Source organism: Dunckerocampus dactyliophorus, chromosome 7 (assembly GCF_027744805.1).
Source record: "Dunckerocampus dactyliophorus isolate RoL2022-P2 chromosome 7, RoL_Ddac_1.1, whole genome shotgun sequence".
In the NCBI taxonomy this organism is placed as follows: Eukaryota; Metazoa; Chordata; class Actinopteri; order Syngnathiformes; family Syngnathidae; genus Dunckerocampus; species Dunckerocampus dactyliophorus.
Window position 1 is genome coordinate 31,940,307 of NC_072825.1, and position 22,476 is coordinate 31,962,782.

Genomic DNA, 22,476 nt, shown 5'->3' on the forward strand with positions numbered 1-22,476 from the left:
GTCCTTCGAACCGAAGATTCATTTACAGCCAATCAGGATGCAGAAAACAATGGGCGGTGCAGACAGACGAGGGAGGGAAGTGAGACACTCAACTTCCAACAATGCAATTCTTCTTAAAGGGCCAGGCTCGACCTGTAACAGCGTTCATATGCTGTAGAAAAAAAAAAAAAAAAAAAAGGAAGAAGCACTCTAGAAAATTCTGCAAAACGGCGAGTCCGTGACAGGTGAACCGCGACAGAGTGAGGGAACATTGTAATGTAAAAACGACAAAACATATTTTTAAACAGAACTTTGATGACAAGTGATGGACGCATGTGAGCAAATGGACAGAGGATTACTGAAGGCGTGTTTTAACGTTCTTGGCTGTCATAAACGTGGAAAAAGAAGTTAACCTCAGTTAATAGCAAAATGTAAAAACAATAAACATGTTTAAACAGTACTTTGATGATTGTAGGATTACTGAAGGCAAGTTACTAGTTAAGGAGCTAACCCTGTACTGCCCATTAACTCTAACGAGTCATGATGTGTACATTCCGCTCATTTTTTTTGGCTTCATCTATATTGTACTGAGTAGCCTGGACAGTGATGTGTGTACTACTTCCCAATGTCCTAGTAAGTATTCACATTTTCCTCTTTACCATCACTAGTAAACGGCAAAAAAGCCAAAGCATATTTGTAGATGCTCACTGAGCTGAAGTCTTGCCTGACTAGTTGGATTTTCTGCAACTTTTGCAAATACTTTGACTGTCATCCAAAGTGTAGAGCAGGGGTCTAAAGTCCTAGTGGTACCTGGTGGCAGCTGGTGGGGGTGGGCCACAAAAAGTATAAAACGTAAATATAAAAGTATGATATGGGAGTGTTTCCGGCTTCCCAGCATGCCTTGCGGCGTAAAAACTTGCTTGAGTTACGGGTTTGGAATGAACGTAGTAGTTGTTCATTTGCCTCCGTAGTAGTAGTAGTCACCCTGTGTGTGTTTACTTACCTGTCACATGCTGTGCTGTCATTTTTGTGTTCGCACCGTGATTGTCGTCAGTGTCTGTCTAGTCATCCCCCTGGCCATTGCACTGCAAGTTCAGTGTTGGTTAACGGTTGCTGAAAATTGCCCGGGGGTCACGACTTTGAGGCTCCTGGTTGAGGTTCTATTGAATGTTTTGGTGTAAAGTACCACAATGTTCTCACTGCATACGCAACAGACCAAATATGATCTTTCCAAATCACACAAGTTTCAAAAAGGGAATTTGAAGAGCACATTCTATAAAAATCTACGGCAGTATTAATTTAGATTTTTTTTGTGGGTAAAAATGTGTTTGTCAGTGCTGGAAGCAAACTTGTCAGCCAATTACAAACACTTATTTAGCTGACAGTCAATTTGCTGTGTCTCTGCCGCCTTTCTAATTCAATAAGATCAGTCACGATTTATCATCTTAATTACACTTTGATATTAGCAATTAAAGCCCGTATTTGGATTCAATCACGACCGCGCCCTAATTGACGGAATCCGACTTCACGCCTGTGCTTTTCTGTTTGAAATGCAGCTGTTGTTGTTGTTTTTTCACCGCAGTGCATCTCTGCCGTGTTTACGCATTTATCCTCCATCTGCCTGCACAGCACACAAGCTACGCAAAAGATGATACAGAAAACTTTTGATGCTGCAAAAACAACTATCAGCCTCACCAGCAACCCAAAAGCACAACAACATTATGCCGCAATGTGAACTTTTCATGCAAGACACTGACACACTCCCATAAACGGTGCACGGTGTTCCCTCCTTTATCGGGGGATAGGCTCCAAAATAGGCCGCAATAAGTGAAATCCGTGAAGTACCCAACTTTAATTTTGTTTCCAATGATTCTGTATGTTTCAAGGCTGTAAAAGCCCTCAGCATACACTTGATACACTTTTATCAGACAGGCATGAACATTTTCTAAAATTTCTCATTCCAAAAAGTTCAAACCTTCGTTTGAATTTGAATGATTAACGTGCCAGGTTGGGCTTTTGGCAAACATTTTCGCAAAAATGCTTCCTTATTTTCAGAATACGCTGTTTCATGTTGTGTTTTGCATGTCAACCTGTAGGTTTTCTCTGTGGAATGTATCTGTGTTCATATTTTTGGGTGTCTGAAACAGATGAATTGGATTTACAGTGTTTCCTATGGGAATCAGTATCATTTGTGGTCTGACTTTTTGGAACAGATTGATGATAAAAACCAAGGTACCACTGTACTGAGATGTTACATGTACGTTCCCTTTTAAAATCACTGCACCTGACACAGGAAACAATATCAATCTTTTGCTTTTTTTTTTTCCCTCAATAATCTGTGTATGTTGGAAGTTGCGTCTACACTGCGGTAAAATACAACTCATGTCCGTATTATCAGTAAAAGGTGCATTTTAAGTCAACTGAATACATATTTCACAGTACACACCCATAGCATGTGTCCTCTGCAGCAGAGAGAGAAGCTGCTGGTATTAACCTGATTGTCTTATTAACATTTGTGTGTGCTGAAAAGGAATAAAAAGATGTGCTTAAAAAGAAGCGCAGCCACACAGATGTTTAATGTGCTCCATTTAAGATGAACTGGTCATTTGCCTTTGGTTATTCTTTATGCTCCATCTGCCTCTGTTTGGTTGCCTAAACCTCACCCCCCCACCCTGCACACACACACACACACGTTATTGGTTGAGTGGCCGTGACGTAAGGCGCTACACTGAACCACCGCACCATTGTTTGTGGGAGCGAGTGCTGACATGTAGAGGTGGCTTTCCTGCACAGTCATGCCTCGCGTTCACAATGTGCATCAAGTCAACCATTGTGTCCTCGTGGGTCACGACCGCTCGTCCAGTTGTCACGTAGCGCTGAGGCCTGCAGACGTTCCCACAAAGGACGGCTGACATCCACTTGTCCAATTCTATAGCAGCAGGACACCATTTACACACGATTGAAATATATATTTGTATTATACATACACTTTCACATCATTCAGATGAGTCACTTTTTAATCCGCTTTCCTTAAGAGAGATCATGATTCACGATTTAAACACGCAATTTCATCATCTTTTCCTGTGCTCGTCCTCGGGGCCTGTTATTCCAAAGAAAGACGTTATATTTATTTTTCACCGTGTCCTCATGTAACAGTAAATACCTCATGGATTAACTGTCGCAGAGGAGTGCACGGTGATGCCTTCAAGTGCATCGGCACAAACACCAACAACATTTGGAAAACGCAATTGCTCAGTTACGAGTTCAAGTGAAAACATTCAAAGTCACGATTCCAACGGGGAAACCCAACAGCAACCTTTAAGCCGTATGCGAGACAGTGAGGAACATTATGTCCTTCTGATTGGACATCAGTCTCTGTGTTCATTTTTAAAAACAAAAATATTTCACACTTCACACCAATAAGTAAGCCCTGTCCCTTTTGACAATTTGTCGTTGGCTTCCTCTGCCTGCGACATTCTGCTTTTCTTACGTTCCGACGTTAATGTACATGACAAAGTTGACGCCTTGCGCAGCCGGTGCCGCATTGAACATTTCCATAAAGACGTAGATGAGGTTTATATAGTTTTGGTCACCTGATAAGTTAGTGTGTACAGTGGTACCGTTCGTGTGTCCCAACTAACAACTTTTTTCACATACACTCAAACCTCGGTTTTCGTCTGCACTGGTTTTTGTCCATCCATCCATCCATCCATTCATCCATCCATCCATCTTCTATGTCGCTTAAGGTCACTAGGGTCGTCTGCATGCTGGAGCCTATCCCAGCTGCCTTCGGGTGAGAGGCGGGGTACATGGACCCTGGACTGGTGGGCAGCCAATGGCAGGGCACATATAGACAAACAACCATTCACACTCACATTCATACCTATGGACAATTTAGAGCAGGGGTGTCAAACTGGTGCCATGGAGGGCCGAGACGCTGCAGGTTTTCTTACCAGCCAGTCACTAAAGCAGGTGATTTTAATGATCAGCACCTTCAATTTGAGGGAAGGAGCTCATCAATTCAACCACCTGCTGGAGAAACTGGTTGGAGAGAAAACCAGCAGTGTCTCGGCCCTCCAGGGCACAAGTTTCACTCCCCTGATTTAGAGTCTTCAATGAAGCTAACATGCATGTTTTTGGAATGTGGGAGGAAGCCGGAGTACCCGGAGAAAACCCAGACACGCACGGGGAGAACATGCAAACTCCACACAGAAATGCCCAAGGGAGACCCAACCCAGATCTTCCCCATCTGCAGACAGTGTGGCGAACATGCTAACCACTAGGCCACCGTGTGGCCCTGGTTTTTGTATGATTCGGTTGTTGTTGAAAATTTATTTAAAATATGCCTCAGTTTTCGTACAATATTGCACTTAACTGGTCTGTTTGCCCTGTACCATTTTATTGCACAAAATGCATACGTGTGGGGTGCTTTGTTTGAGCACTCAATACCGTACAGAACAAACTGTGGACTTCTGCCTGCTGCTTTTCCTCCACTGACTTCAACAAAAATGACCACTTGTTCTTTTTCTTTTAAAGAGATAGTTTGGATTTCTTGACATGAAGTTGTATGACATCCCCATTAAGCAGCGGACTTTTTCAACAGTGACCCCCCACCCCCCATAAGCTTCCTTCTATAATTCACAAAGAAAGCCACATTGAGAAATGGTCGGCAAACAATTGCCTCCATTGAAGGTTTGAATGATTTGCAGTTATGATATTTTTGCCACATCAATTGTGTGCCTGTGCGGGTCATTTAAGACCACTATTCTATTTCCTTTGGCCCCTCCCTTCAGCCAGCAGGACATTTGTGCTCTAACTCTGCTGTTTGCATACCAAGACAAGAACTATAACCCCCCCCCACTCCCCACAATCGGGCTGCAATTATTGCTTATTGTTGCGGGAGATTCGCATATGGCGCCGCACGGAGGACGTTTCCCAGGCTCCGTTGTCCTCAGCAGATGGGCGTCCAGTGTGGCGTAATCTATTTACAACGTGCTGCACGTTAGCTTGCATGTACGGATGCCGCTTGCTCGGGCAGGACAAACCGGTTCCGGCGTTCCACGTTATCGGCTGCTTTTATCTGACTGAGCTTTAGTTGGACTGAGGCCAGGTCCACGGAGACACAAATGCTTTGTCATCTTGTTGGGTTTTTTTGTTCACACTGAGGATAAGTTGGGCGAGCCTTCTATTTATCCTTATCTCGGACTTCAATGTGTGTGTAGCGCGTAAAAGCTCAAGAAAACGCAACACATGCGAGGCCGGGGCAGGACTGTGTTGGTATTTTTAGGACTCGCTTAAGCAGGGGAGGGGGGAAAAAAGCAAAAGGCAAACCGATGGACATCTGTTGGCTTATTTCATTTATCCGGTGGCCGAGGTCAGTTTGATGGCCCTGATAACGAGAAAATGGGATTAGAAGGAAGGTGTGTGTGTGTGTGTGTGTGTGTGTGTGTGTGTGTGTGTGTGTGTGTGTGTGTGACTCATTGGCAGCTTGTGACTTGAGCTCTCACACACATCTCCACTGCTGCATGAACTCAACTATTGTGTGTGGTGTCGTCAGAAAACCTGCTTGCTATTTTTAAACAAGGGGTGGGGGCACACAAAGACCGGTTGATGACACCCTTTGACCACAGCTCAAGCCATGCGAGTCCCCGGCTTCTTGATTGTGGCACCCTAGTTGGGGAGTGATTATTAATTAAGCGGCAGTGACCCAGAGGCGGAGGATTATGGTGCAATATTGTCGCAGGTGTGTGCCAACACTGCGGGATAATCCTGAGCCAGTCACTGCTTATTGCTTGGATGAACCTGTTTACAGCATCTGCGAGTTCCGAGAGGTACAAAATAAAGCATGTGGACGTCTGTAGGAGGGGATTGACCCCACTAGGTCACCTGGAAATGTACAAGTACAGTCGAATGCCCCAGTTTTCGTATGATTTGGTTCTGATCCAACATTTTTGCCAAAATTTTGCCTCGGTTTTCGTACAATATTGCACATTACAAATGTCCGTTTGCCCTGAACTGTATCGTTCCGCCAAATCGAGTGCCCAAACAAAGCACCCTACGCGTTGCTGACTTACCGTCTGTGCACGGTGCAAATGCTAAATAACCTGCCATGGGGCCAAAGAAGGTTGCGAGTGCCAGGAATTGGATAAAGACAGTGAGAAACACGATCACATTTGATCTCACATCAGCAATAAGTTTCACCCCTTCCTTATTTAGAATAATGTTCCATCATTTTCTGCATGCCAAACTAATTATTGTCTAAAATGTATGTTTTGTTCATATTTGGGCTGTCTTACATTTACATTATGTTCTATGGGATAAAATTGTTCCCCGAAAACAGGGAACTTGGGAATTTGCAACCGACTTTACAAAAAAAAGTCAACTAAAATAAGCGGACCTGGCAACACTGTGTGTGTCTGTATTATGTCTTCTTTTCGTATTATTATGTACCTATTCTTGTCTTATTTTCTCTTATTACTCTATTGGTAACAGGAGTGTGCAAGTGACTGTAGGGGTGTTATTTCATGTCTAGAGGGCTCTAAACATTTCAAAATCGTATTCACAAGGTACGAAACTGGTTTTCTATGCTCTAACTACAAAATATTTATATTTATAAATAAGCAATCCTACTATGCAGAATTCACTTATCACAGTCAGGTTAAGAAGCAATTAACCGTGATAAATGAGGGACGACTGTAATTGTAACTGTAACTGTAGCAGAGAGGAATCCGCATGAAAAGCATGACAAATATTTTTAGAACGACAAATTAACTTTCTTCTGTTGCTTCTTTTGGTTGTTTTTATTAAATGTCACAAACAAGGGGGGGCCCACAGCAGCAGTGTTGTTTTTGTCAACGACGACATTAACAAAAGAATTCAAGCTTTTTTTCATGTCAAAAACGAGACGGTGACGAGTTAGACGCGGCTCTTTGATGACTGAAACGTGACGAGTCGTGAGAGTTTTTGCTGACGAGACTGGACGGGCATGTTAGACGTTTCTGCCTAGTGTTTGTCATCTTTCACTCAAAATCGAAAAGGCAAGAATGCATCCTAGCTTAGCATGCAGCGCTCATGCGTCCATGTCGGTCTCTGTTGGACAGCCCATCATTTTGACGTTTTTGTCTTTGTTCCACTGATCATGTGACACGTTCCGACCACAGTGGCATGTGAATGTCACGTTAAAAATGCATCCTACCTAAACCGGTTCCTGTCCGGAGCGCGCCAACACGTGTTGTTGTTCCACACTCTGCTCTGCCGGTCGTGTTTATTCATAGAAAGCTCTTCATGATCCGAGTGTTCCAGGCTCAAGAGCTCTGGACTTTCGTGTTCTGGACGGCGTTGAAGTGCTTTTCAGAGGCCGGGGGCAGTAAAGTTCCGATCCGATGGAGAGCGCTCGGTGCTTGTCGGCGGCGTTGGAGAGGCTCGGCAAAATAACACGAGACAATAGAAGCTAAGCAGCAACTCCACAACAACAACGCCGAGTGTGTGTGTTTCATGTCAGAACTTTCCTGAGTTGAGCGAGCCAGCGAGGCCTGCCGGGCCTGTGGAAGAAATGCAATTAAACAAACACAAACGCTCCTTCACGTTGCCGTGGAAAACGCTGACTGTCCGCAGTGCTGCGTGGAACAGAGCTCCGACTCGTGTTGTGGCTTCCCCCCCCCACAGCCTGGAGCGACACGGCAAGCTCGGAAGCGCTGCGAGTATTCCGAGCGGCGAGCTAATAAACTGCGCGTACTTGATGTCATCAAATGGACTTCCTGGCATGGAAGGGGAGTTCCCGTCGTGTCGGCTTTGATTGGCTCTGCTACTTTGGGTTTAATCCTGCTGCTTTGCAGAGTGTTTGAGTTGGATTACGCCGTCGCCGGGTAGCGTTGGACAAGACCAGTGTGTGTGTGTGTGTGTGTGTGTGTGCGTGCGTGCGTGTGTGTGTGTGCGTGTGCTTGTGTGTGTGTGTGTGTGTGTGTGTGTGTGTGTGTGTGTGTGTGTGTGTGTGTGCGTGCGTGCGTGTGTGCGTGTGCTTGTGTGTGTGTGTGTGTGTGTGTGTGTGTGTGTGTGTGTCCTCCCTCACTGCCGAATCAGCTGAAACCACAGACGGCCCAACTGGAGCATTGTCCAAATCCCTCTGCATGCAAATTAAAAACGCTACAATAAATGTGGCAAAGGAACAAGGTGGGCACGCAGGCTTTATGCCCCCCCTCCTGCTCCCCCCACATCTCGGCTCTAACCCCCCCTCATGGCTTGATGAGGCTTACAGGAGTTGCTGGAAAGGGACGAGCAAACTGCTGAGTTATCTCTCGCATGCAGCGTGGCGACATGGCTCGGTTGCCACCGCGAGCACACACGTGAGCGCGAGCGCAGGCAGCACCGGCGTAATCCTGTGCAAATGAAAGGTGACGCGCAGCAGCCGCCAGATTGCGGCGACGCTCGGTCACGCCACCATGAGGTGGACGTTTTTCAAGGTTGGACATCATTTAGTGTTTTGAAGTCATACAAGAAGGTTGAAGTTCAGAAGTTGCTCACAGGTGTTAATGTCTTAGCAAGACACGGTGCACAATTCCAACTTTGGGGAAGGCAAGGTCCATAAAGGCCTGTTTGGAGGAGTTTGGTGTGGAAGAATTAGAACAAGTCTAAAGGATGCCAGCAGGTGTGGCGGCGTGAGAGTGCCTTGGTAAACCTCACTCCCTGATGCTTTAAGAGTCGCGCTGGACGCCGAGTTGACAGCTTGGGCTTTTAGCCCGATGGCTAGCGCTCTCGTGTCCGCGTGGTACGCGGGGCTGGCTGGACTTGGCGGGTTACGTTGGTGTCAGGATCCAGATGAGCGTGAGGCTTGGGGGGGAGTGTAACAGGTGCCAGCTGTTGTGGCTCTGCAGGAAGTCTGTTGGTAAAACTCACTCCCCGTCACCTTAAGAGCTGGGTGACATGTTGACAGCTCGGGATTTTGGCCCGATGGCTAGCGCGCTCCACTCTAATTTTTTGGAGCCTGCAGCCTCACAAATGAACAAAGTCCTCTTCAGAGGAGCGGAATCTGTTGTAGCTGTCCCAACACTAAAGTAAGCAACCACCTCTGTGCTCCCCCAGGGTTGGCTGTGCGAGCTGCTCCGCTGGAAGGAGGACCCGTCCCCGGAGAACCGGACGCTGTGGGAGAACCTCTCCATGATCCGCCGCTTCCTGAGCCTGTCGCAGGCCGAGCGGGACGCCATCTATGAGCAGGAGAGCAGCGCCGGGCAGCAGCACCACGGGGAGCGGCCGTCACACTTCTCACACGTCTCGGCCGACCACCTGCAGGTGAGACCCTGGACCCAGAACTCATCTGATGGCGCGTATGACTGCACTCTACTGACAGCTGCACTAAAACATCACCTTCTCATGAGTGTCCCTAACTATTAGACTAGTTGAGGGTGAAGGCGAAAAGTGTCGTTTTTGCAAACCTTCTGTAACGGAACAACTCCTCTCCGAGCGTTCTGACTCACAGAAGATAAAAGCGGGCCCGTTCTGCCTGGTCAACAGGGGCCGCCGGTCGCCCACTCGCTTCCTCCTCAAACACACAATGAGAATATTTGAGCAGTGACGTGTCACGTGTTTACACGCACGCTCTAGATCACAATGGAGGCTGATAGCTGAATTCCAAACACTGCAGCTCTCCTTAAAGTCATGCCTGCACACGCTCCTGACAACAACACTCCACTGTGGACGCGGGGGGACTACTTTTTCTCAGAATGGACACAGTTTGTTCCGTGACCGGTCAAACTTTGGTGTGTTTGGATTAGGAAACATTTTTCCCCAAAGGAAGATTGAAGAGTTTTATTGTCATGTGCACAGTAAAACAGCAGTTCTACTATGCAATGAAAATCTTATTCTGTTCATTCTCCCAAGAAAAGAAAGAAAACACAAGAAAGAATAAGAACATAAGAAACATAAATACCAATAAATTAAGCAACAACAACAGAAGAGACATTAATACAAATAAATAATACAAATAAATAAATAAATAAATAAATAAAGTGCTATGACTGTATTAAAAGCAGAGCTATAGTCTATAAATAGCATTCTGACGTATGTGTCCTGGCCCTGTAGGTGAGAAAGGGCTGTGTGGATGGCAGTGTTGACTGCATCATCCGTGGACCGGTTCTGGCGATATGCAAACTGTAGAGGGTCCACAGTTGCCGCCGGGATGCTCTTTTTGATGTGGGTCATGACTATTCTTTCAAAGCACTTCATAACAATAGGAGTGAGTGCTATAGGGCGATAGTCATTCAAGCAGGTCACGTTGCTCTTCTTGGGTACGGGCACTATGGTGGTGGACTTAAAGCAGGTCGGTACAGATGCTTGTGCGAGCGACAGGTTAAATATGTCAGCAAGCACATCAGCTAGCTCTGATGAGCAAACCCGAAGTGCACGTCCTGAGATGTTGTCTGGGCCTGCTGCTTTTCGTGGGTTTGTTTTGTTCAGAACCCTGCGCACATCAGCTGATGTCACCATGAGAGGTGAGTCCTGTGTGTTCCCCAAGTCCAGCCACCCTCTCTGCTCATCAGGAGTTTGGGTGTCAAAGCGGGCATAGAACTCGTTCAGCTCATCTGGAAGTGTGGTTTGGCTGGACGTGGCTACGCTACTCCGCTGTCGATAGTCTGTGATGTGCTGGAGCCCCGCCCACATGCGCCGAGGGTCTGAGGTGGAATAGTAGCCCTCCAGCTTCTGTCTGTACTGTCTTTTGGCCTCTCGTATGGACCTCCTCAGGTCATATCTGGCCTTTTTGTAGTCCTCAGCGGTGCCCATGACAAATGCAGTCGAACGAGCACGTAGCTTAGCCCTTACATCACAGTTCATCCACTGTTTTTGGTTAGGGTATTTTCTGTAATACTTGGTGGTGGTAACAGTCTCTATACATGTGCTAATGTAGCCAGTAACAGCAGAAGCATATTCATCCAAATCAACAGTACAGTCTTCCCTCCCCGCTGCAGTTTTAAACACATCCCAGTTTGTGCAGCCAAAGCAGTCCTGAAGTACTTGATCAGTTTCTTCATTCCACACTTTAACTGCTGTACGTACAGGGGGAGCTTGTTTAAGAAGTTGTCTGTATGTTGGATAAAGGAATATGGAGATGTGGTCGGCCTTTCCAAAGTGGGGTCTTGGAACTTGATATGATCCTGATATGATCCTGATACGATCCTGTGGTCATAACACAACAGTCATACAAGTGTAAAAAGAAGCATCAAAGAGTCTACGTTAACTTTGATGATACGAGAGGACGCATCATGGTGATGTAGTGCGTACTCACATTCCACCATTCGTCTTTACGATGCACACAAACGTAGCTGTGAGCGAGCGAGCGAGCGCAGTATTTCACATGCATTTAGTGTACCGACGGGTAATCACATCCCTCGAGATACAAATCTAGTAATCCTCCAGCGGCAGATCTAGTAAAAAGAGTGTGACGTGAAAGCACTAATCGCTCTTCTTAACGGGCATCGGGTGTCTACAGGTGGCTCAGTCTTGTTTGTCACATTGAAAAAAATGTCAAAAAGAAGCGAGAGAAGTTGTTCATTTGCGGTGGTGAACATTTGTTTTGCTCCCATGTTTGTGACTCGCTGGATGCTAAAGCGTCAATGATGCAAATTAGACAATGAAGACGAGGTGTTGCGAGGTATGCGTTGCGCAACATACTTTGTATTTGTTGCCTAAGATGTTAAATTCTGACTTGTACAACTCGAGTGATGCCATCTTTCTGTCCCCTCTGCAACCTCTTCAGTCTCAGCAGCACCACCAGCCCGCCCTGTCCCTGCAGCACCCCTCCCAGCCGCTTCTGTCCCAGCAACCCTTGCAGCAGCAGCCCACCACCGGCTCCCGCCTGCCGCCGCGCCAGCCCTCCACCGCCTCCCCGGCGGAGACCGAGGACGAGGTCGGCCGCGGGGCCGGCGTCAAGTCCCGTACGGGCGGGGGGAAGATCTCCCTGGAGGCCCTGGGCATCCTGCAGAGCTTCATCCAGGACGTGGGCCTGTACCCGGACGAGGAGGCCATCCACACGCTCTCGGCCCAGCTGGACCTCCCCAAGCTCACCATCATCAAGTTCTTCCAGAACCAGCGCTTCTACGTCAACCACCCGGCCAAGGCGCCCAAGGAGCCAACCAACAACAACAACAGCAGCGGCAGCACGAGGAGTAGCAGCAGCAGCCCCGCTTTCGACGAGGAGCTGACGGACCAGAAGGAGGGCGGTGAGCTGCTCAAGGAGCTGGACGAGAGCACTCAGACCAACAGCACCACTTTCTGCGTCAAGATGGAGGAGCATCTCGGCCAAGGTGGGCAGGTCCAGCTGGAACCAGAGGTGAAGGAGTAAACAGGACCACACCAGCAGCGTCTGGGACGACTTTTTGCATTTTGTAAAAGTACTCGTATTCTTCACTGTAAAGCATCATCGACGTAACCTGCACAAAGATGACAAAAAGACGTGGATATTTGCTGACTGCACTCGATGTTTTTACACTGACCGTCTTTCCCGAGCTACTGATTCCACGCGGGGAGCAAAGAGTCCACGCGGAGTTTTGGGGAGGATGTTTGTGTTTACGTGTGTGATGTTAAACTGTCTCCTTTTCCTAACGAGCAAACAAAATCAAGGACCAAGTTGTTTGACACGGCCTTAAAGACCAGGCATCAACGTCTGCAGCCTGCTGGCACACCACTTCTTCTTATTCTTCTTCTTATGATGATTATGATGAATTCACCATGTTATCTTTTGAAAAAGTGCATCACGTGATGACGAATCAACTGTGGAACGCCAGCGCCCGGCCCGCATGGCTCTCAGCCGTGAAGTGTTATTTGAAATAGAATATAAAGAAATCTCTCTCTATATAAAGACATATATATATTAGGAAACTATGCCAACAATGCCTTGTACGATACGGCACTGCCGGTGTTCCATTGTTTTGCTCAACCTTTCTCACTGGATCACAATTAGAAATGTGAATGATGCCATCTTTGTGTTGTCTGACTTTATTTATTTGCGCTCCACGCCGTGTTCCTGATGTTTCCAAGCACGCCTCAGTCCCACTGACATTTCCTTCTATTTATCGATGTGATTTCGACAGGCAGTAACAACAAAAAGTGTCTTAAACGTTTGAAATGGAGCAATGTGCTTTACAGGTTGCCTATAATTAAAAAGTGGAATAAAAGTGCTGTGCGTCGAGCGAATCATGCTACAAGCTTGTCGATTTAATGTCGTATGCAACTTTTCCTATCATGCAAATAAGCCTAGCTGAAACGACTAACCCTGTAGAGAGAAAAAAATATGCAATCTGTGTGGAAATGATCGATGTCTGCGATGTGTCTTCCTTTGATCCAGCTAATCGTGTACAAACCAGCTGTATAAAAGTCTTTCTTTGCTTATTTTCAAGGAGTTATTTTACTACGACTGACTGTTTTCTAAGTGTCCCCGGTTCCTTTGTGCAGAAACTACATCTGGATTGTCGGTTCTTTGTATTTCTTGGCATTAACACGAGCTGAGGCTGTTTTGGCGCCCCCTCCTGGATCGGAGCTGAGCACACGCTCTTTGTAATAAGTGTAAATAAATCGCACACGCTGTCAAGAGTGTAAATAGACAAAATGGAAACTCTGTTGTGCCTCTTTCAATCACCTGGGCTCTTCTCCTGCATCTTGTGCTGAGTGTGTGTCAAGCACCTGTGAAACATGTCAACACCTGCTGGGTGGAGGGGGTGGCTACAGGTGTCCCGGCCTGTTCGATACCCCGCTGTGTGTACCGGTCGGGTCGGTCTGCGCTGGCGTCCTATTGATGTTCTGCTGTTTTTTATTCATGAATAAAAAAAAAGCCAGAGTGTGAATTTGTTGGTGTTTGAAAGAAATCAATCAGCGTGTCCACACGGTCCGAGGTCGTGTGGTGCAGAATCCAGCGCCATTAAGTCTACTAAAAGAACCTGGCATGCTTTTAAGAACACCTGTTTCATCTCCTTTAGCCCCGCCCACGAGAGCCTGATTGGTTGGTTCATCACACACACGCAAAGCAGATTTCCCAAATTTAACATCGACTTTGATCCTCTCTCGAGGTGAGGCCCTTAAGCGATGGCGTTAGATGGAAAATGTGTGCACCTGTGTCCATTTGCCGCACCATTGCTATGTTTTTTGGGCGTAAGGAACCAAACAGGCGTCAAACGTTACCTCAAACTCATTTTGGGACGTGCATGAGTTTGTTTGAACACGTTCGTCCTAAAGGTCAACCACTGAAAAATGTGCCGCTCTCCAATACAAGACACTGCTAGGGTGACAATAGGGACACGGGACACAAGGAATGGACAGACTGCAATACTGGGGAAGTCTACCTCCCACACGTTGATGAGCTCATGGTGAGATCCAGCACACGGCAGACGTACGTTGTTCACATGCATGCAGCCTACTCTATATACTGTAGTTGTGGCCCGTCCACAGAAGTCACAGCTAACTTGCTAACTCATATGTGACCATGTGTGTGTAGGTATGGTACCAAGAGGTACGTACTGCCCCGTGTAGGTATGTCTTCAGGCTAGGTCACAACTAGTTGCATGGGCCACTACAGCCGGTCTACATGCAAAAAAAATGCAGGTTACGTTCCTGCATGTGCTTAGGTTTTTTTTCAGGTCGCAAGGCAAACATACGCGCTTCGTACGTCGTCTGTACGGCCAACGTGTGTCTTCGTACATTTTGCTGGTGTCAGGTTTGGGCAAAATGTCACATTTTTAGTACGAGGCACGTGTGGACGTCGATGTGTGTCTTGCACCACACATGCACCCCAAATACGTATTGATACATGTTATATAATGATATTTCGTACGCCCTCCACACGTGCTGAGATCGTACGCCTTCATGGTCACAACTGCGTTTTCCACAAAAAAAACCTGCGATTTGGGGAACACCAAAAATCGCACGGTCAAAAAACTCATCCATGTGGTTGCGACCTAGGCTTTATGTATGCCACAACTATATAGATACAGTACGCACAAATTCATGCTACCACACATCCTACAAATCATTTAAACCGGCAGCAAAGAGCGCCATAACGACAAAAAGCAGCGGTTTTGGTTGAACGTTCCTCAGCATATGGGCCAGCATATGTACATGTGTATGGATCAGACATATCACATGTTGCAAAGCCATATGATAAATGTGATACAATAAACACACATATTTTCCCACCTCGATGCGCATTGGACGCACAACACAACAACAGGCAACCTGAAAAAGCAGCAGCCCATGCGAGCGCCATGATGCTTATAGTAGAAGCTCATTTGCAGTGCTCGTCTCTAGATGGGATTTAAAAACTACACACACTGGCGTGAAAACGTGTTTCCCCTTCCTGATGGCTTATTTTTTTGCATGCTTGTCACACATAAATGTTTCAGATCATCAAACAAACAAACAACTCAACACAAAATGCAGTTTTTAAATGAAACTTTTTATTATAAAGGGAGAAATAAATCCAAAGCTACATGGCCCTGTGTGAAAAAATTATTGCCCCCCCCCTTTAAAACATAACTTGAGATCAATTGAGATCTATCAGTGTGGAAAAGGTTATAAAGCCATTTGTAAAGCGTTGGGACTCCAGCCAACCACAATGAGAGCCATTATCCACAAATGGCCAAAACATGGAACAGTGGTGAACCTTCCCAGGAGTGGCCGGCCAACCAAAATGACCCAAAGAGCGCAACCACGACTCATCCGAGAGGTCACAAAAGACCCCACAACAACATCCAAAGAACTGCAGGCCTCACTTGCCTCAGTTAAGGTCAGTGTTCATGACTCCACCATAAGAAAGACACTGGGCAAAAACGTTCCAAGTTAGTTCCAAAACCCAAACCACTGCTGAACAAAAACAACATTGAGGCTTGTCCCAATTTTGCCAGAAAACATCTTGATGATCCCCAAGACCTTTGGGAAAATACTCTGTGGTCTGACCAGACACAAGTTGAACTTTCTAAGCAGGTCTTTTTACAGACCAGAGTTAGCTGTTTTATTTTGTTTCATTTTGTTTCTCCTTTAATAATAAAACGTTTCATTTAAAAACGCGTTTTGTGTTCAGTTGTGTTGTCATTGACTAATATTTCAATGTGAAACATTTAAGGGGCAAACACTTTCACAACAATATCTCAAATAATACGGCAAATAAAATAACAATAAAACTGCATTCTTCGTCCAAATCTGCACGAATGCTGTGGACACACGTGAAGCAAAGAGCCAAAGATAGTAGAGAGGGAAGGTTGCTGGTTCTGTGGCCATCGCCAAGAAAGGTACTGATCCTCCAGTTGCTGCTGACGCTGTCATCAGAAGGTACCTGTGCTCCAAACGCTTTCCCAGCAAAGTGGCACACCAGTGAAAGTCTATTTCCCACAGAATTTGGATTGTTTTTAAAAACGTTAAAACTGGCCAGTGACTTTAAATGCCAGGGAGTTCTAAAACGCAGTCCCTGTCGCAGAGTGTGTGCTTTCAGCAAAGGCGTTTATTCACTTTATTTAGTTTTGTAGTCGCCATGAGACATTTAAGAATCTGATTTAAAAAGTGGAAAATTGTGTTGAACCTTGGCTGACTTTCAGTTCCATAAACTATTTTGGATTTAATGTGCAGGCAAAATGCCAAAATCGAGAGAACATGTCCAAATAAATACACTTTAAAAAGCCCACTGTAAGGTATAAGAACCCCGACCCACTGGCATTCTTTCCAAGCCATAAACTGGGGCAGTCACATGACATGTTACATGACAACAAATGTTCCCATACTCACTTCATGACTTCAAGTCAGAGAGGAAGAGAGTTTTCAATTAGCAAGCGACTCAACTGTCTGGGCGACAAACAAGAGGTGAAGACGGCGACAAACAAGAGGAACTCCGCCTGGCGCTCCTGCTCATTATGTCTGTTTTGAGAGGGATCAAGCCGTGTTTGCTTCGGCGTCGGCGAGGGTTTAATCCACACAGATGGCTCGCCGCGCGTCTAAAGCGGTCGTCAAAGTCTGCAGGGGAGTTGACAAACATCTCTACTTTTATTTTTTATGTGAAAGAACGCGGCATGACCGTCGAAAGTGTCAGAGTCACGGACGGCAGGAGGTGGGCCTCACCTTCGACTGATCACCTGTCAATCACGGCGCTGCAGTTTTTATCTTTCATTTTCATTTCATTCCTTTACTGTACCCAAAATCAACCACAACGCTGACCTCAAAGCCAAGGAAGCATGACTTGAGGTCCTTGAATTCCTTGTTTGTCATCAGGTTGTTATTCAAAATAAATAAACTTCAATGGGCACTGAGCCGTTAGGGCTGTCAAATAGTTCAAAAATGTAATCGAATTAATCATGATTAATCACCATTTGTAACTATGTGAAACTTTTACTGTATTTTATGAAGAAAAAGATAAATACTAGGACAGATGATATACATTTGGATGTATTACGAGCTCCAAATGAACGGAACATTCAACTCAAGCTAAAAGACGCCGTGGAGGGCCGAGACGTTGCAGGTTTTCTTTCCATCCGGTCACTAAAGCAGGAGATTTTTATGATCAGCACCTTCTTCAATTTGCAGGAAGAAGCTCGTCAATCAAAATCAGCTGCTGGAGAAACTGCTTGGAGGAGAAACCTGCAGTGTCTCGGCCCTCCAGGGCGCCACTTGAGCTAAACGATACTGGACCTGACGTCTGAAAATAAACATACTTGCCTAACTAGCACAGTTATTATGAGCCGTGAAGAGTTGCGTTCAAAGACACCAAGTTTTTGAAGTTGGCTTTGCATGTTTTGCGTGTTTTGATGAACTACATCGCTGATGGGGACGTCATCAATTCATGTCAAAAAATCCAAACTATTCCTTAAGAGAAATGTCTCATTTTCAAACTTGCAATAATATCCATCCATCCATTTTCTATGCCGCCCCTCCTCATTAGGGTCGCCAGGGCATGCTGGAGCCTATCCCAGCTGACTCCGGGCCTTGCAATAATATGATGAAAAATAATGTAATTTTAGTAGCATAAAGTTTGAAAGAATTTGAAAGAAAATCTTTCTTAAATGTGAGAAACAAAACAATCCAATTAGGCTGGGAGAGGAGTTACACTCTGATGGGAACAAAGTCATAATAATACAGGAAAAACTACAAAGACTGTTTAAAAATAATGTTGAAATGTTTGTTTTTTTCTTTTTAAACAGCAGCAAAAAAGCAGGGAAAAAGAGCACAGACTTGTTCACCTTCTGTATATCACAAAGTGTGTTCTTGAGATCCAACTTCTTCGCGCTTCCCAAAACACCAAAAACCAAAGTGGTCCTTGCATCCTTTCATTTTGCAGATGTGGCCCTCGCTGAAAAAAGTTGGCCCCCCCCGTCATAAGGCATCTTTGGTTGGCTCAGTGTCCTGGTTGTCGTTAATCAGGATATGGCCCCCCCACCCTGACCACTACGATTCCAGATAATCCGAGCGACAAGACAGACTTGAGATGAAGGCGCTTTGACGCCCGTCATCCTTCCTCACGAGCCACGTGTTGCTGGAGACAACTTGACTGTTTCCTCATGCGTCCTTCTCGAAAAAGATGAACAACAAAATCAAAGTTGTTCTTGTAAGCCAGCGAGCCCAGGCAGGCTGGCATGTGGCCATCATGTGACGTCTGCCATGTGATACTTTGATGGTCAACGTTGCCCAAAGAAGGAAATCCCAAACTTTGCAGAGAATCACGAGGACGTATAATTTCATTTCCGCCGACATGCTGTGATTGGTTGCGTCCAGATGAAGAACAGGAAGTACTGCAGGGCAAAGTCTTTCACGCAGTCTGAAACTATACTAAGTTTCTTTTCCTAAAATACTTCTTCTTCTCTTCTTGGCCGACATGCTCACGTTCCTTTTCTATGCAATATAAAGCAACACAGTGACTTTCCAAAGCACTGATCCATGACACCTTTCATGTCTGCTGGCTTTGCTCCCCGGGACCCAATCTTACACAAATACACCAAGTATTGGGGGTGAAACGGGGCCTGGGGGCTGACGTCCCACTACAAGAGAGGGACAGCAAGTGTACATTCTGCGCTGCGATGCGCCTCCACAAGCCTGGGGGGGTTCCTAAAAGCCAGGAGTCCTCAGCGACTACGTCAAGGACGGCTTGGCCTCGGTGGGACCTTGCACTCGACCAAATAAGACAGAAGTGCTGATCCTGCCTTTGTGTTGACCCCAGAATGAAATAGTGGAGTCCACACCCGAACCGTGATCCTATGCAGACCCCCCGCCAGAACCTGAACCAGACGCAGCGGACGGGTCCCTCCCGACGTTTTATCTCCAAATGAATAAAAGATAATCAGGTCTCATGTCAGGTGGCGGCAGAGCGACGTCGGCAGGTCTGCTCTGCGCCAGCCCTCGGGACAAATCAAAGAGGAAGCCTGATAGTCATCTCTGCTCACGAAAAGCAGGAAGTGTGGCCGCCATCTTTAAACAAAGAATCCTAAACTGAATCACATGAATCCACGTGTGATGAAAAACACTGTGGTGACTGAGTGTGTTCATGAACATGTACAGTATGTGTCGAGTATGTACTCTACTCTCAGGGACACTCTGGGCCCATCACCAGGTACCGGATCGCTCCAGGTGGATTCTTACATTTGGGCAAAATTTGGACCAAATGTGGTCCGTCACAAAATGGACTGACAACATTCAATAAACGCTGTAAGTAGGGTGGTGCCTTGCTGACGTCATCGATCCGTTCCAGAAGGTCCGACTCAAACCCAAACGGACTCAAACCCAAAGCAAATGTTCCCAAGAGGATAAGGTACTTCTAATTCATCCGTTCCAGACACCGAAAAACATCAACACAAAACACCTTCTATAGACGATGATTCGAGTTTTACATGCCGAAAATGATGGACAACTTAACATTTAACATCACTCTTACCTAGCTTTGCTGGAACCCCCCCCCACACAAACAATCAACCAACAAAATAACACAATAAATAAACACAATAAACACCTTCTGCTGCCACCACAATTTGCAAAAATGTAGAAAATATATGAAAGTCAATGTCAGCTGTAGAACCAATAAACACGTACTTTGCCGTTTAATACAGAAAGTGAAACAAACCAACCTGTGGCTGCAGTGACGAGGATGCCTGGTGACGTGTGCTACGTTTGAACATGCTAAGTTTCAATGCTTATGTTGTGTTGTTGTGGATGTGAAATGAGACAGAAACACCGAGCGTCACCGTCCATGTGTAATACAGCGTACAGTATAAGCGTTCCTTCAGTCACAGGACATGAATTACAACACAAAAAGCAACATAGCCGCTTGCTACCTTTCAACAGCAATAGAGAAGTGCATATAGGAACTGAAATGAGCTCCTTTAGCTTCTTTAGCTACGTGCTCCAGCACAGCATTAGCTACTTTACCACAGCAATGTTCAACACAATCATTTCAATGAAAAATGCCAATGCACAATGCATTCAATATGCCTTCCATTGGGTTGATTTCTTTTGTCACACGTCACCATAAAGCAAGCTAAAAGGCCGTGACCGCTTCAGCTAGCATGCTAAGCTAAGGAGGCTAATGTGTTTTCACTCCACAAAGCGCAACCCCAGAACCAGCAGCGATGAACAATACAGCCTCTGGCAGAAGAAGATACAAAACTTGAACAACGTGTTGTTTTAGCAACTTTGTGAACATTAATTGGCCTCATAGAGCATCTGCGTGACGTGACGCTGCGCACTACTTGCCACTGCGCAATAGGAAATAGTGACGTGTTGGTCGCGAGCAAATCGGCTCTTAGATCTCCGGTTCTTTGAAATGAACGACGGGAGCCGGATCGCATCGTTGGGAGTTTTTTTTCTGTTAAAGGCGACTGTCATTGGTCAAGGTGTGTGTGAGCAGGGGGAGGGGCGGGGTTAAACACACGCTGTGGTGCTCTTAGAGCCGATTCATTCCTGAGAAGTTTGCATAGAGAGAGCTGACCTTTTTTGACTTCATTTGTCTATTGAGATGTGTCTACTGTATGTTTTTGTATGTTATTTAGAATATCAAATGATGTTTTTGTGGCCGCTCATTGAGGTTTTAGTAAACCCATTTAAATAAGAAACATCTGATATCATGTATGTTTTATCTTCCACAATACTCATCATTTGCTGGACGAGTGCTTAGCATGCTGGCCACACAGTCAGGAGATGGAGAAGATCTGGGTTCAAACCTCCACTGGAATCTCTGTGTGGACGCCGCCACCATCATGCTTGACTGTAGGTGAGACACAATTACTGTGAAACCTTGGTTAGCATCGTTAATCTGGTCCAGCTCTAACCGAAACGTACGCTAACCAAATCAATGTTTCCCATAAGAAATCATGTAAATAAAATGAATCCATTCCAGAAAACTCAAAAACACCTTTTTATTGTTTTACAGTTCCTTTTGCATGCAGAAAATACCTTCATTGAAGATGTGATGCTTGCCAAAGACACAAGGTGGCGGGGAGATCGACACGGACACCACCTTCCTGTTTTGCCATGAGTTATTTCTTGAATTCAAAAGTGTTTCTCACCTCAAGTCTCTGCGTTTCTTTTGATCAAGGCTGCAAAATAACCCAAAATGGAGCCAAAGAAAGTTGCAGTTCCCACGTACTAGCAAGCTAATAGGCTGCTGACAAAAATGTTTTGTGATAAAAAATACATGAAGAACACAGTCGCACTCACACGGTACAAAATTTGAACAACACAAGAAGGCGTGCGCCACATTCTACACCAACCGGAGAACACGTGAACCGAAGCGTACGCTAACCGAGGTTCCGCCGCATCGTGCTATTGACTTGTTTTGCCAGACGTTTAGACAACAAAGGTCATGTGTTGACTCATTTTCAGTGGCTGGTACAAGCTGTACACCGACGACTCGAGTCACAATTTTGATGACTTTGGATTCGATTCGACTCGGTATTTTACTCGGACTTTAGTCTGATGACTTGCAAAACCTTTTTAGAGAGTGTGTTGAGTAGAGCTTGTCGAGGCAAAACGCATTTCCCCACAGAATCTGCCACATTGGATCGTAAGGACTCGAAAATGTCAAGCCTGTGATTTGGCATTTGACTCGACCTGTCTAGTCAAGACTTGGGAGACTAGCAAAACACTGACTTTGTCCAACCTCTGAAGTACGAGAGTTCCTATTGATTTGTCATCATCGTAAATATTCTCGTCTGTTGCAGTAAAAATAAAGTCAATTCAGTGAGAATGACGACAAATAATGACAAATAATAGCAAATAATAAAAGTCATGTGAGGAATCCCTCATGACTGTCCCACATGACAGCTGGGACGTTTGGTTTGGGTTTTCTGCCATCATTTTCGGGTGTGTGCTTTTGTTACGTTGGGAGTGAATGTTCCACCCTTACTCAGGTTCGAGGGCGCTTGGGAGCGCACCTGCCGATGCTTTGCTTTCCTTGGACTTTTGTTCATCCCATTGAACCTCTGTTAGCCGTTTTATTTTCTGGCGTCATTCTCCTTTTCGGGTGCATTCCTGTTTCCACCTGCCATGGTG

At 45.7% G+C, this 22,476-nt stretch overlaps 1 protein-coding gene across 6 annotated transcripts in view; it reads left to right on the forward strand.

Moving 5' to 3' along the window:
* Positions 1 to 14,071, forward strand: part of LOC129184690 (DNA-binding protein SATB1) — an 83,893-nt gene extending 69,822 nt beyond the window's left edge. For 4 of the 6 annotated variants that reach the window (XM_054780857.1, XM_054780860.1, XM_054780862.1 and 1 more), the window contains 2 exons: positions 9,058 to 9,264; positions 11,726 to 14,070. In XM_054780857.1, the coding sequence (XP_054636832.1) occupies positions 9,058 to 9,264; positions 11,726 to 12,310 (792 nt within the window). In that variant the 3' untranslated portion in view covers positions 12,311 to 14,070. Of the gene's footprint in view, positions 1 to 9,057; positions 9,265 to 11,725 lie in introns of all 6 variants that reach the window. The other 2 variants (XM_054780858.1, XM_054780859.1) reach the window with 1 other exon arrangement.
* Positions 14,072 to 22,476: the final 8,405 nt, after the last annotated feature.